Genomic DNA, 16,280 nt, shown 5'->3' with positions numbered 1-16,280 from the left:
AAGTAGTCCAGGAATAATAGGGCTTTAAGAGAAAATAATAGGGCATTAAGAGAAATAATAATAGGGCTTTAAGAGAAAAAGGTCAGCTTAAATCACTCGCAAAACTGGGGTGCAAAAGGTACAGTTGTAAACAGATCCCGAGACCCTCTTATCAGAGGAATCTTGAAAACACAGGACATGGTTCTCAGATATTATTTACATACAGACCTTGAGGGAAGCAGAATAGACAAATTGGATGATTTATTAAAATGTCTTCCAAACCCAGGATAGCTGAGAAAAATTTTTTCTAATAGCAAATGTATTTACCCCTGTGGCAGTGTTTACCATATAAACTCTGCACAGCTGCATGAAGAAAAGCATAATAAACAGATGTTTTTTCGTCCCCACTCACTTCTGCCTCCATATACAGACCTTACCAGAGAATGTGACACCTCTGCTCCTGAAATGTCCCTTGAGTGGGAGAACTGAAGTCATTCCATGGCCATATTTTATTATTCTCTTTCATTCTCCCCACATAATATTGCTCCAGTCATAAATGAAAGTATTAATCTGGACACCGAGTCTCCAGAGTGGACATATTCAGTGAAGAATCTAATTCATACTGATTATGCTAAATTAGCAGAGGCAGCGAGTTCACCTGAAGGATTCAGTTGGTGATTACTGTTACCCCAGGTAGCCACATCAGCAGGAGTCTGGGGTGACAAATTGAGATAAGTTACAAGAATAATCATGAGATTGATGGTATTTTTATCATTTAAGTTAGTGTTGTGCTTTAACTCTCTGGCCCAATAGGGTCATTCAGAAGACTCTTTAAGGTAAGCATGTTTGCAATGAAATAGTTCCAACAGTACATTATTGTGCCCTGCTCGCATAATAAAACCCAAAATCTAATGCTTCTGATATGCAATCTTCCTCGGAAATGGTAGGGATCTCAACAACTCTGATATTGAGATTTATGTAACTCTTTGAACTTATTTAGAAGCCTAAACAGCTTTGCTCTAGCTTACTTAAAAATGCAATTCAAAATTACACTATCAATCATGTAGCAAGCCTAGAAAAACCTGAGACCTTTATTGAATATGTTTATATAGGCAAGTTCCTCTTAAGCCAATATGTGCAATATAAAAGCTAGTTGATATAATAGAAATGCTGCCGGTGGTAGTAATCAGGAAAGTAGAGGTGGTGTTGCTATTGGTGGTAGCAGGATGACCTTGATGATGGTGTGGTGTAGTGGTAATGAGGATAGTGGAAGTGAAACATTGGAGAGGCTGGTGATGGTGGGTAGAGGTGGGTGGTGGTGATGATATTGGTGCAAATGATGGTTTTGGTGATGAGGCCATCATCTTGGTGATGGTAGTGAGGCTGGTGATAGTGTTTGTCCCTTTATATAAATAGTGGTATGAATAAGTCCTCAGCCAATGCAGGTGGGGGCCAACATTTCATACAAGCATAGAAGGGTTGTGTGTCCACCTCTGCTCTGGAGCCTTTGGCAATGCCCATCATTCAAACATTTACTTGCAAAATCCAATTTCCTATGGTCTCCACATCGAAAGATAATATTTTCACCTTTAAGAATAAATCCATAGGATGCACAGTGTTCAGTGTGCTAGAAAATATCTGAAGTGCTGCCGTCTTTCTTGGTTCTAAGACATCAGCGATGTTCTACCATTATCCACTGGGGACAGGCTCTCTACCTGGGAAAAAACCATGGGAGACTCATCTTAAAAATGTGACATGAAGGCTTAAAGATAGAAGCAGCTCCTCAGTGGAACTTAGCTCTCAAAAATTTAGACTTTCTAAGTTTTATCCCAACCTTCCCTCTACTCTCCTTTTATGGATTAATTTTTTTTTAATTTAGATGATGTCCCTTCAAAAGACTTCTCTGTCACAGAGGAGCCCTCGGAAAGCCAAAGTCAGTTGGCCATGCAGGCATGCAGGACTTTGACAGCTCTCTCTCACAGCCCCTGTCACGTAGGAGCCTCTAGTGTGCAGAAACTCTCCTCAAGGCAGGGCTGTGTGCTCCCTTGGCTACTCATCTGATTTTTTCATTTATCTGGAGATTCCACCCTCTCATCTGAGCTTTCCAAATATCTTCTCCTTCAATGGTTTATGCTGGGTTTTGCCAGCATCTTACCTTTTAAAACCATTCTAATCTTCAACATGTTGATTCATTTGGAAATTGCATGTTTGGGGGTCCATACTAAGCTCAGATGTTCCAGAGCACAGTATCCATGGAGACCTCTGTTTCGTGTGTCTGCAAAGGTAGTTTAGTCTCAACCATGCACTCTCCATTACAGAAATAAGTGGGCCAGTTTAGGAACAAACTTCCAGTGGGAATATCTTTAGCTCAGAAACCACAAACATGACAGGGAGGGAGGCCAAGACTATAACAGTACACATTTTTTACCCCGTCCATGTATTATATTCTAAGTAAAAGAAAAAAAAATTTTATCTTGTACTTGCAGTGACATTTTTCTTTCCTCTTTTATTGGTGCATTGTTGTTGTACATCTTAATGGGGTACAAGATGGCAGAGGCATACATGTAAACATCACTCATTTAGCCCTTCCCTAATTCCCACCCTATTCACTTTCTCCTCCCTCCTTCTCATGGTTGGCTTAGTGATTGACTTTTAAATGTTTATGAATTTATGTCATGCACATTAGGAATAGGCACTTCACAACAGAAGAAACTCAAGTGCCCAATAAGTGTATGAAAAATGCTCAACATCATTAGCAATCAGACAGATGCAAATCGAAGCTACTCTGAGATTTCACCTAACTCCAACTAGAATGACAATCATTAAAAACATAAACAATAACAAATGCTGGCGATGATGTGGAATGGTGGGGACTCTAATACATTGTTGGTGGGATTGCAAATTAGTGCAACCACTTTGGAAAACAGTATGAAGGGTCCTCAGAAGAACGGGAATGAACCTACCATATCACCCATATGTCAGCAGTGACATATTTCTATCAGCAAATTAAAGTACAAAAGGCATACTTTTAAGGCTGATGCCTTTATACATTCACTCAGCAAACAGAGCCTTTACTCTGTGGATGTTTGCTGAGGCCATGCATTGTCCCAGGCTCTGAGGACACATATAACGGTGACAGGACAGACCATCTCAGTTTTCATGGGGCTTCTACTCCAGTTGGCAAAGGCAGCCTATAGACAAGGCCCACAGAAGAACGAGTTCACCAGCAAGAGGTTGAGTAGGAAGAAGTTAGGTGGAGGGACGAGAGGCAGGGTGCCCGTCTAGGCAGGGATATGCCACCTACCATGGCAAAGAGGAAAAACTGGAGCTAGCACCTAAACACTAACTGGGAGGCAGCCAAAGACTGGGGGAAGCAGGTTCTAGGCAGAAAGATCAGCAGGTTCTAGGCTCACTAGCTGGAGAAAACAGGGACAGTATGGCTAGAGGGCTCTGAATGAGAGAACAGAGGTAAGAAATGCTGAGAAAACCTAGACAGGGACAACATCACATGGAACCTCCTGGACCACAGTGGAGAGCCATCTCAGCATGGGGAGCTTTGCAGTACTACAAGAAGAGAGTGCTAGAATCCAGTTCGTGTAATACCATGCATGACCCTTCTAGCTGTTGGGAAGAGGATGAGTGGAGAAGCAGAGGGGGCAGTAGAAAGTTGGGCCACCAAGGAGGATTCTTTGGTCCAGGAGTGATATGCATTCGACCAGAGAGGACAGCAGTGTGGTCTTTAGAGCTAAAAACAGGATCTCATCCTCACCTCTTAAGCCAAATTATCCAAGAGGAATTTTATTGTACAGCTACTATGTGCCTTTAGGTAATAAGCATGGGTGACCATGAACTTGATAAGCTATCCAGACCTACTATCTATAGTAGTCTTGTCTCTCAGAGAAGTGGTGGAGAATAAATTGATTTCAATCCTTTAGATCCTGGAAACAAAGGAAAACACCTTATTTCTAGAGTGTTTTATGTCCCATCAACACTCAGAATTTTCTGGAACTTTCTCAAACCTTGACCTCTCACCTCTGAAGTAATAATGCCCTCTGCCTTTCCTCTGGGCCTACGCCATGTGCCTCAAGGGTTCCAGGTGAGGAAGCCAATAGTCTCCCTTTGGGGGCCTGTGGAGACTGAAGAAAGACTACTTCCTTCCAGCCATACCACAGAAGGGTCAAAAGACAGAGGGGAGACCCCATCTCTGCACCAAACAAGATTTCAAAGCTGTAGCCACCCAGAGGCACAAGGGACATCAGGGTGACGTTCTCTGCCTGTCCTTTGGGCCGTTAAGAAATGAAATGTCTGAACGATGATCAAGCACTTGTGTGAGCTCAAATTAGAAATTTTATTCTTGTCATTCTTCAGCTAAAAACTAAGCTGCTGATACAGATTCTGGCATGCTTCAGCGCAGGTGACAAGCTTTTATTACCCGCCAGCTTTCACCAGAAAGGAAGGCAATAAAACTTGCAAGATGACCATCTGTTTGCCGCACCTGCCCCGACCCTGTCTGCAACGTGAGCCTTATTGGAAGAGGCTGACGGGCTGCGGGGAGTTTATAAACTAACTGCTCTTCTTTCTGAACATCTGTAGGTAAAATGAGGTTCCGAGCCAATGAATTGTTTCCTCTTGGAGTGGTCCACGAAGCCAGGCTTGCCTCTCTACCCATGAGTCCTCATTTGAGATCTTGCTTCCTTTAGTGATACTTTTGCTTTCCTTTTTGCTTTTAGCTCAAAACACTGGAATTTCGACTTTATATAGGAATTCATATGGTGCGCCCGCTGAAGACATCAAACATAACCAGGTAAACACAACACCTTTGTATTCATTTTTCCACTCCATTCTTGTGAAATAACCTGGAATTTTAAAAATATTAAATGAATTCCTATGGCACGTTTATCAAGAACTAAAAAAAGGTCCCCTGACATTCTATCCTCACCCCTGCCACCGAAAACCTGTGGGTGGTGAGGTGGCTGTTCACAGAACACCCTCAAATCTCAAAACAACCTGGGCTGTGACGGGAACTCCTAGCCTAATCTAGTGGTAGAAGGCAAGTTTCTGCACTATGGCGCTGCTATGGCTTGGGTGTGGTGGATTCATGTGTTGGGGGCTTGGTCTTCAATGTTGCAGTGTTGAGGTGGTGGGAACTTTAAGAGGTAAAACCTAGCAGATGGTCATAGGGGACCCTTGAATATGATTCTCATGGTAACCTGAGTTAGTTTTCTCAAGAGCAACTCATTACAGACAAAGCTTTCTGGCTCTTTGTCCCACCCTGTGACTTCTCTGCCTCATGCATCCCAGCCATGGTCTGGCCACCCACCATGAGGTCCTCACCAGAGCCAAACCAAAACTTCCATCATGCCCTTGAGCCTTCATTACTGTGAGGTAAATATAGCTCATTTCTTCATAAAGTTACCAAGCCTCAAGTACTTTATTATAGTAATAGAAAACAGACTCATAAAGGTGTGAAGCTAAAATAAAAGTCCCAAATAGATAAGTGCAAGATGCCATTCACTAAACAGGAACTAATTTCTGGAGAGGAATTGATTAGCTCCTGTATCCCAGCCAACTCTCATTAGGAAGAAAGCATTCATTATACATGATAGTTACCAATACACAAAAAGATCAGGTTCAATATCAACAACTAATTAGAATGCATTGAGCATGCCTGGCTAATCAAGTCTAGTTGGGAGAACTAACTGGCAGAGTTCCCATTACTGGGGAGCCTATTAAAAGTGTAGGAGAGATTCTTCTCTGGTCCCCAAACCTGACCCACTCCATCTCTTCCACAGTAGAGATGCCCAGTGATTTATATGAACATTCAAATCTTAGGGGCACTGATCTGGTGACTTAACCAATCTGAGTGTGTGTGTGTGTGTGTGTGTGTGTGTGTGTGTGTGTGTGTGCATGTGTGCATGCGTGTTTTATTCAGGGAACATTGCTTGAAGGTTCATTTTCTCTATGGTTCTACAGGAACCAGAAGCAAAGAGGTGCAGCCTGTGCTTCCTAGCTGACTGACAACCTTATATTTCTCTCCTTCCCTCTCTGCTGTGGTGGGCATCATCTCAAGGCCAACTCAATATAGCTGATTGCTATTAATAAACATCATCAGGACTGGCACATTCCTGCCATGCTTCAAAAAAGTTGAGCTGAGAAGATAAACCCAAAGCCCATTTACCTAATCACAATAACCAGATGAAAAGAATCATAGGAGGGAAAGGTATTGTTTCTGACCGTCTCTGCACAACTCCCAGGCAGTGTCTACCCCTCTAGCAGGTGGAAGTGTGCTTTGCAGGGCCATTTCAAGGGAAGGTAGGGGAGGAGGCTCAGCTGTATCCTTGACCTTAAATTCTTTTTTTCTCTAATCAGCCAGGAGACGCCGTCATCAGTAAAGGAATTAGCCTCTTACCCTTGGGTTTCCAGTTTATGTGCAGCCACTCTGGACGGCACCTGATGTTGTTTGTGACCCCTGCTGAATACATTGGTCCCATATCCTGCCTGTCATGGTGCTAACAGCTAATTGGCCTCTCCTCAGTTCTGGTCTTTGCTGAAAGCAAAGAAGTCAATGAATAAATGAATCGGGTCATGAGCACTGGACAGGACATCACTGGTGTGGCCCCCAACTACTACTATGCCAATATACTTGCTTAAACACAAAGGAAAACAGAAACATGACATATTGGAAGTGTTGCCTCCATTTATGGAACACAGCCATTTTTCTGGTACCAAATACCATAAAATTCTGTTAGGTACAGTGAGGAAAAGGTTGGCAGCTCTTTAAAAGGTATAATAGAACCCTGGTTTTGTATCCAAGAGTGTAAGGTTAGTCTTCGTTTCCCAGGTAGTGACAAGCACATCCACAGCATCAGTGAACTCCCCACGTGCCTTTCTTTTCATGAAATCCCACTATCTTGGCAATGAAAAACCAAGGAATAGCCCAGGCATCCTTGGAATCTCACAGTGTAGCTACAGTAGGTTCCCAGACTGTCTGCTCTCAAGATTTAGAAGACAATTCATAATTATTCCAAGGGACACATACTTAAAAATATTCTGAGCAGTTATGCAAATTAGAATCAAAGTACTAATAGCATCCCTGCCAGGAGAGTGAGCCCAGACTAGTATAGTCTTTTCCCAGAATTCCCCAGGCTGCACTTACCCTCAGAGTGCAACATCAAGGGCATGGCATCTCGGGTGAATGTCACTGAACCCACACCAATGGAAGCAAACACGGCACCTTTTCTTGGCCCCGAGGAGGCCCTGGGCAAAGCTGAGTCCTATAGTCATAGCTCAATGCTGGGTTGTTATTCCCTGGGGGAGGCCAGCAAAGGGAAGGGGGTATTCAGGCTGCACATTCTATTTTAGCATCAAGCAACATTTAAAGTACCCATCAAAGCCAGGCATGGTGGAGCGCACCTGTAATCTCTGTACTTGGGAGGGTGAGAAAGAGAGAGAGAGACAGGAGGATGGCAAGTTCCAGGCCAGCCTCAGCAACTTAGCAAGACCTTGTTTCAAAATGAGAAATAAACGGGGTTGGGAGTGTAGCTGCCGTAGGCTGCCCCTAGGTTCAATCCTCAGTACCAAATAAATATCTCCCAAAGAGAGTCCCCCTCCCTTTAAAAATGTTCCTAGGAAATCATTATGACACTCAAAGAAAAGAAAGTGTTAACTTACAGTGGCCTATGTTACTGGAATACCCTCTGTCTTTATTTGGAGCTCTCCCTTTGGGGATCAATAAATTACACCCCTCCTAACCATTCGAAAGAGATATCTTGATTCTCTTCCCTTTTAAAGGGCCTAGAGACAACCTTGTAAAGAGCATCTGTGATTAGGGTTCTCAAGTGAGAATGGCTATTCAATCCAGATGGAATGTTTTCATCTGGGAGCTTTCCTGGGACAAAAATACCCTCACCACTCCAGAGAATGAACGATTGAACTGGGAGAGATGCCCTGGGGTTCACTTAGGCTTAGCATCAAAGTCCACCCTCTACTGAGTACCCTAACCTGCTGGATGCCTTAGTCAGCTGCTTCAGAGAGGACAATAGACAGCTGGACAGTGACTGGCTTTAGAGAAGAAGAGGTTCACTGAGAAAAACAAGCTTCTGATAGATTCCCCAAGGTGAAGCAAAGACAGAGCCGAGAATTGAAGCACTAAGACTTTTGAATTGAAGCACAGTCAAGTGTAGCAAGGGCAGCCTGAGCTATGAGGCAGCTATCCTGTGGCTCAGAGGAAAAGGACCTCTGCACTGCCCCTGGAACCATGTAGAACCTCACGCATGGCTTCAGTAAATTCTGAGCTTTAGGACTCCTAAGGAAAAAACCAGCTCCTAGTACAAAAGAGACTTCATGGTCCTTGGTTTTTATGTCTCAGGTTCTTGGGTCGCAGGCATCATTTTAAGAATCATATTACTTATACTATCCCTAAGAGACCTCTACCAGTCTATCCCATGTTTATAAAGAACATCTGGTACATAACTTTATTTGTATAGCTGACCAGGATTTTTATGCTTTATAAACTAGAAACAAAGGTATTTGATATTTTGGCGACCAATTTTCAAATTACTACTTAAAACACAACCAAAATCTTGAGTGTGTGTGTGTGTGTGTGTGTGTGTGTGTGTGTGTCCTCAATCCTATTCACAGGGAGAATAGCAAGTATATTGTCCCTAGGAATGAGGAAATTGAAATTCAATGAGGATAAGATTTACCTCAATCACCCAGTTAAGAAGAAGCATCAATTCTACCTGCTTCTTCTCTTCTTGGCCTACTTTTTTCCTCCTCTAAACCAGTGGTTCTCAAATTGGGGGCATGAATCAGAACTCCCCCAAGTGATTTTAAAACACAAATGTCTTGGTCCTATCCCCAGAGTTTCTGATTTAGTAAGTCTGGAAAGGGACCCAGTAATTTGCATCAATAACAGGTTCCCAGTTGTTGATGCTGATACCGCTGGGACCACACTTGGTGACCGGAACACTCAACCTCTTTCTCTAATATTCTGACTCTTTAGTTTTCTCATTGTACAAAAGTTTGAAAATCTGTCATGAGCAGATGTTTCCCTTCTGTTCAAAATAAATCCAGTTTGATGGTTGTATTAGTCTGATTCCTATTGTTATAGCCAAATGCTTCAGGTTGGGTCATATATAAAGAAATGAGGTTTATTTAACTACCAGCTTGGGAGGCTGAAAGCCTAAGATCAGGAAGCCTCATCTGTTTCAGCCTCTGGTGAGGTCCTCTTGGTTGCATCACAACCACATAGCAGAGAACCAGAAAGGAAAACTAGAAGCATGCAGAAGGTGCCGCAAGTACAGGATGACCTTACTTTTTATCCTCTCTCAACCCACTTTCATCAGAGCAAACTCAGTCTGCAAGACCAAAATTAACCCATTCCAAAGTGATAGTATCTCCAAGACCCAATCATCTCCCTCTAGGCTCCAACTTAAAAAAAAAAAAAAAAAAAATATATATATATATATATATATATATATATATATATATATATGTATATGTATATATTATTGGTGCATTGTAGTCATACATCACAATGGAGTAGAAGACTTGTGAGGATATACAAGCACACATCATCCAATTAGCGCTTATCCAATCCCCACCCCATTTCCTCCTCCTCCCTCGATCCCATGCTTGATTGGTGATTAACTTTAATATATTTGTTTGCATACATCATACGTTTTAAAGAGATTCCATCCTCCCCTGTCCCATCCCCTCTGATTGGTCACCTTAATTGCTCCTCTATAGAGCCCTTTCTTCAACTAGATCTCCTCCCATTACCTATTTCTTCCTAGTTTTTGCATATTAGGGGAAGCATCTGGGTTTTTTTATTTTTCTGTGATATTTCTCTGTGTATGCCACATTGCAAGTTCCGATCCCACTCCTGAAGGCCCCGGCACTGGCCTGACCACCTGGCAGACTCTGATGCCAGCCTCGCTGGCTCCAGCACCGGCAATGCCTCATTGCAAGCCCCGATCCCAGCCTCGCTGGCCCCGACACCAGCCTCACCCCTCGGCAGGCTCTGATACCAGCCTTGGAGGCCCCATAGGCTCCACACTGAGGACCAGGCTTCCCACACATGAATCCTGGGGGCACAAACCACACCTCGGTGAGCAAGAAAAAGACACAAAGCCTCCCATCATGATGTTGCCACAGTTGGAAGGTCTTTGGGAACTATTTTTCATAATTTATATTAAACATTGTACTATTGAGATAAAAACGTACCAAAGATGATTTTGTAGGAACAGAAATCACAAGACAAGCATAAAGAGTGTGAACCCCAGGAACCCCCATATGAGCTGACGGGTCACACCTCCCCTTCCCAAAGAGGAGGGTGCCATGGGGCAAAGCCGACAAGAGCCTCAGGCTCGTTGATGAGCCAGGGCTTCTCTTGACCACACCAGACGCCCAAATTTAGGACTTTCCATTGCTATATGACTTCCTTATATATTGACTTCCTTTATAGAAATCTGGTATGCAAATATCGTTAAATGGATTTATTTTTAGCTCTTTTGGGGCTTATATTTGAGGGCATTTCCTCTGCCAAATTTTGAGCACTTTCAGATATTCACTTGGAGAAAATCATAAAATGTAGCCAATATTCCTTTGCTGTGGATGTGTCTTACCAGCCAGCATTTATACCTCCAGACCAGTGAGAGTTCATTCCCTCCACATGTGGTGGTGCCACCTGCTTCCTAGCTTAGTTGTTTACACATGCACGCAGAACTGCAGCACTAAGCCTCAGAAAGAGTTGATGTGGGACTTTATGGACAAATAAATTGAAGACGGCAAGAGATAATTAGCTTATACTTGACTCCAAAACATCCACCAGCCAAAGAGAACATCACAACAGCTAGAAATGTGAAACAGGTTGTCCATAAAAATGAAATCAGCAGCCACTATGAAAGAGAGCCGCAAGCCTTGTGGTGACTCCCCCTGAGGACCTCCCTGTCTCCAGCAGTGCCTCCCCTCGCTTTAAAGACCGGCATCGAGACAACAAACCTTCTCTTGACCTCCTTTGTCCACTGACCTCCATTCTTATCAAGGAGCCCAAGGTCAGCTCAGTGAGGACTTCTCTACCTGTTTTGCCTCGTGGCTTTGCTGGGACTGTGCTAGAATCAGAAAGAGAACCTACACATTCCACTCTACACCACCACTCACCGTGCCATCCTAGAGAAGTTGCTTTCAGTTTCTTCACTTATAAAGTGGGAATTGGATGGATGGATGGATGGATGGATGGATGGATGGATGGATGGATGGATGATAAAGACATAAAGAAACATACTTATATATATGACCCTTTTAAGATTAAACAAAAAAAATTTAAAGGTTGAATATGATACCTATTGAAATCAGAACACAGTAAGTTCTGGTTTCCTCCCTGTGGGAGTTTTCCAAACCTCTAACTGTAAGCTTTTCTCTGTTCTTCACCTGGATCACAGCACGGTGTTGGAGAAGAGAAGTTCCACAGAGCACACAGCTCTTAGCAGAACAGCCAAGGGCACAGCACCCATGCACACAGTCTGGTAGATCTGGTCTTAGCAGACGTCACAGATTAATCCTAAATGTTCTTTTCATCTCCAGGCTCTTGGGCTCACAAAGTGCTAAGAAGTTTTGAACTTTCACAATAGATAAAAACAACCTCATTCATTCAATCAGCCACCACTAAGAAGTATGGGGCTTACTAGGGAGCCGCTGTGATGAAGTTCACACTTCTTTGAAGAGAGGGTCGATTGATAGTGTAAATCAATTATAGAAAGAAGTACTTTCACTGGCTCGAGAGAAGAATTGTGTGCAGCCTATTAGAGGCATTCATTTACACACAATGGGCTAATTACAAATCATTATTTATTAACTAAGACCAATTTCTAGAGAATGTGACCATGTTGAACCCTAGTTAAATTAACAGGGAATTACTTGAGTCTGCTGGAAAGGGATCAAACTATTTCTCTGAGACTGATAATTCAAGTCGATCTCCTCCCTAACACGTTGTGCACCTCTGTATTACGCACTAGCTGTGGGGGTCCCTTGACTACACCTCAGAAGATTCTGCCCACTTAGGACAGACAAGTACTTGGAAAGGAATCTCAGAGTCAGAAGGGGAAAGGATAGCTCTGCTCTGGGCTAATAAATACATTATCAGCCCATGAATGCTCTTTGTCTTGTTCTCCCTAATGCCAAGCAGAAGGAACTAATTTTTGACCTCTTGAATCTGAAAAGTTCCTGTAATCCTTCCAATGCCTCTAGGCCCCTACATCAGACAGTAACCTGCAGAGGACAAGAACAAGAACGAGAGCACTGAGGTGGGCTGGGGACACCGGACCATTCGGGAGACAATCTGCTCTCCCCTCGTCATGACCCCACAGCATCCTTGGGTTCAACAGTCCTTCTGTAAATTGCACTTTTATGGGCGCATTGTAACTAATGAGGCTCAGAGTGATGAGAACATACGTGCACACAGCACTTGATGAGTTCCCTCCGCTCCCACCCACTCCTTCCCTCCCCATACCTGTTATTGAGATTTGACGATTTCTCATATGCACTTAGCATTTGGGGTGTTTCCTTCATCAAGCCCCTCCCCCGCCCCAGCCTCCCACCTTCAATCCAGTTGGGTTTCTTCTCCTTTGTCTCGAGACTCTTTTGTTTCTCAGTTTTTCCGTAGCTTCTACCTAGGAGAGAACACAAATGACCCTGAACTGTCTGAGACTGGCTAATTCCACTTAGCATAGTGTTCTCTGGTTCTGTCTATTTTCCCACCAATGATGTAATTTTGTTCTTCTTTATGACGGAGTAAAATTCCCTCGTGTGTATACGCCACAGTTTCACAGTCCATTCACTTGTTGATAGATACCTAGGCTGGTTCATAATTTTGCTTTTGTGAATTACGCTGCTATAAACATGGATATGCATGCATCACTACAATATTCTGGATACGGATATATGTGGAAATGCATGTATCACTACAATATTTAATTCCCTTGAAAAGGGTATATTCCCAAATATATTCCCAAATCTTTTTATTTTAAAAGTTTATCTAGGAGTGGAAGAGCTGGATTATATGGTGGCTCCCTTCCCAGTCTTCCGAGGACCCTCCACACTGATCTCCAGAGTGGCTACACTAATTTGCAGTTCCACCAACAGTGTATAAGGGTTCCCAGTTCCTCATTAATTCAATTACTTCTTAGCGGCACTGAGTTGGAGAACATGTTTCATTCCCCAAAGTGCAGGATTGCTGGAGATTTATCTGTCTAAGGTCATGGCACCTGGTCATGTAGACAGCTGTGATAGAATGACCCAAACCTCAGCCCCTGTGTGCACACAGGGATAGAGGCATACGGATGACAGCCCTCCACATGACTGTTAGACTTTGTACATCTTCACTGCATTTTTTGAGATGGCAGCAAGAACCCAAGCATGATACGAAAAAAATTGCAGCAAAAATGAAAATAAGCTACGTACGTTTTATAGTTTTTGGTCTCTACCTTTTTATTTTAAAAAGATTATCTAGTAAAATGGCACAGCCATATGGCAAACATTTTGGTGGTTCCTGGAAAAGATAAACTTAAAATTATTTTTTTGACCCACTGATAGATCCATATGCAAAGAAACCAGAAGCAGGAAATGAAACAGGTGCAGGGACAGCCATGCTCCCATCAACACAGCTCACAGTAGCCAAAAGGCGGGGCTCCCCGAGTGTCCATCGATAGAGGACAGATAAACAAACTGTGACACGTCCATACAAGGGAATCTCATTGGACCTTTCAGAGAAGAGGTGTCCCCACCACATGTTGCAATAGGGGTGAACCATGAGCACGTCATGCAGAGTTGAAAACAAACATAAAGATCAGACATGCAAGGATAAATGATATATGACTGCCTTTATATGGGGCTCCTTGAATAGGCAAACTCACAGAGACAGAAAGCAGAACAGGGGCTGCCAGGAGCTGGGGGCGGGAGCTACGTTGAATGTGTACCAACAGGTTCCTGTTGAGATGGTGAGCAAGTTGTGGACACCGATGGTGGGGATGGTTGCTTGACTGGGAGTGTACTTAAAGCCACTGAGCTGCATATTGTACAATGTTTAAAATACTAAATTTTATGTTATGATTTCTTTACTACAACAACAACAATAAGGTAAAAATTATATAGAATGACAGCACGTGGACATCAGAACCAATTCTAAGAAGAAAACTATGGCATAAGTACATGGTAATATATTATTCAACCATAGAAAAATGAAATCCAATGAGCATGGTGGCACATGCACCTGTAATCCCAGTTCTTGAGAGGCTGAGACAGGAAGATTACAGGTTCAAAAACAGCCTCAGCAATGTGATGAGACACTCAGGAACCTAGCAAGACCCTAGATTTCTTTTTATTTTTTCAGTACTGGGGATGGGACCCAGGGCCATTCTACCTCCCATCTACACCCCAGCCCTATTTCTTAGTCTTTCATATTTTTAAATTTTTATGTGGATCATATTGAAAATGGCATACATTCAGACAGTTCTTGGTGCCCTCCACCCCACTTCCCTTTCCCCCCCAACACTGAGTGTCCAGGTTGACCATGCTACATTCATACTTGTACACATATTAGAATATAGCTCCTCCAGTAATCAACCTCAGCCTTCTTCCTCTCCTACCCTCCCATTCTAGCTTTGCTGAGGTTTCCCCTCCATTATCTGGAGTCCCTTTAGTATCCCTAATACTCCCTAGTTTGGGCATATTAGAGAAAACATATGCACCTTCTCCTTCTGTGCTTGGCTGATCTCACTTAACATAATGTTCTCCAGGTCTTTCCATCTTCTTGCAAATGACATGATTTTGTTCTTCTAGGTTTCAAATTTTTAAAAATGACTGGAATATAGTTCTGAGGTAGAATGCCCCAGGACCACCAAATATAAGATTTTTAATGAAAAAGGAAAGATGGCTTCCATTGTTGGTGTTTGTGTGGGAGTGGGGGAAGGCTCAGGGCTGAGCAGTGGGATTGTGCAAACTAACCGAGTCTGGCTCTTCCCTCCCCTGTAGGGTTCAGCACAGCCCGTCCCACAGGAGCCCAGCAGAAAAGATTACGAGACCTACCAGCCGTTTCAGAACTCCACAAGAAATTACGAGGAGTCCTTCTTCGAGGACCAGGTGCACCACCGCCCTCCGGCCAGCGAGTACACCATGCACCTGGGCCTCAAGTCCACAGGCAACTACGTAGACTTCTACTCGGCTGCCCGGCCCTACAGTGAACTGAACTATGAGACGAGCCACTACCCGGCCTCCCCCGACTCCTGGGTGTGAGGAGGCCCCGGATTAGCGCATGTGCATGCATACCACAAGACATTCCTTTTTTTTTCCCCCCTTCCTGCAAATTTAGTTTGTTAAAGCCTGTTCCATAGGAAGGCTGTGATAACCAGTAAGGAAATATTAAGAGCTATTTTAGCAAGCTACATGAATGGAAAGTTAACTTGGAAATCAATAGAAAGCTAAAACAATCCGAAACACGACAGGGTGCACCACCTTTCCAGTTTGAGCTGTAGAGTGTAAAAAGTGCTTTATATTGAGTGAGTGCGGCTGGAGGAAGGAGAGAGGCGGCGGTCAGGGTGGCGGGGCGCAGAGGTGATCCCTAAGCACAAGACAGAATAGTTTACACACTTGATGGGGGACGGCTTCTCACGCTTAGTTTACTCTCTTCATCCGTTGTGACTCTAGGCTTCAAGTTGCATTGGGGTTCCTCTGTACAGCAAGACGTTTCTTGCCTTTTGTTAATGCATCGTTGTAAAGTATTGGATGTACATTACAGATTAAAGAAGAAACGCGCATTGTGTATATTACACCAATGCCGCCGTGTGTCCTCATCTATAGGTCGAAATATTGCTTCGATTTCAGACTTTTGAAAGATGTATGGATTTCCAGTTTCTTTTTTTCTTTTCTTTTCTTTCTCCCAGTATGTTTTAACAAAAAAGAAAAAAAAAACGGGAAAAAAAGGAATATTTAGCAGTATTGTTCGTTCTGATATGTGAATTTGTTTGTGGCAACTAAACAAGGCATTCAGCAGTTTCTGACAATTAACACCCATCATTCCACACTTCTTGTCAACAAAGTGCTTTTCCACTGCCTAAAATTTTAGATGTAGATATTTGAAATAGATTTTTTCATTTATACCAGTTTTCTTTATGATGATACAGTGTTAAAAAGAAAATAAATTACAATTGATCTGTCATCCATATTTGCTAAGAATGTCTATTTCCAAGGACCTAATCTTACAAAATACACATTCTTGCCGTGCGTCTGTGCGTGTGTGGGTGTGC

The 16,280-nt window shown here is 43.1% G+C and overlaps 1 protein-coding gene across 4 annotated transcripts in view; it reads left to right on the top strand.

The window, feature by feature from the left end:
- CTNND2 (catenin delta 2) overlaps positions 1 to 15,270 on the top strand; it is a gene marked incomplete at both ends in the record, with an annotated part of 995,918 nt that extends 980,648 nt beyond the window's left edge. For all 4 annotated transcript variants that reach the window (XM_080715500.1, XM_080715499.1, XM_080715502.1 and 1 more), the window contains 2 exons: positions 4,710 to 4,783; positions 15,010 to 15,270. In XM_080715500.1, the coding sequence (XP_080571626.1) occupies positions 4,710 to 4,783; positions 15,010 to 15,270 (335 nt within the window). The remainder of the gene's footprint in view (positions 1 to 4,709; positions 4,784 to 15,009) is intronic.
- Between the last annotated feature and the right edge of the window lie 1,010 nt (positions 15,271 to 16,280).

Source organism: Muscardinus avellanarius (assembly GCF_963383645.1).
Source record: "Muscardinus avellanarius genome assembly, chromosome: 1".
In the NCBI taxonomy this organism is placed as follows: domain Eukaryota; kingdom Metazoa; phylum Chordata; class Mammalia; order Rodentia; family Gliridae; genus Muscardinus; species Muscardinus avellanarius.
This window is presented reverse-complemented; position numbering and strand designations above follow the sequence as displayed.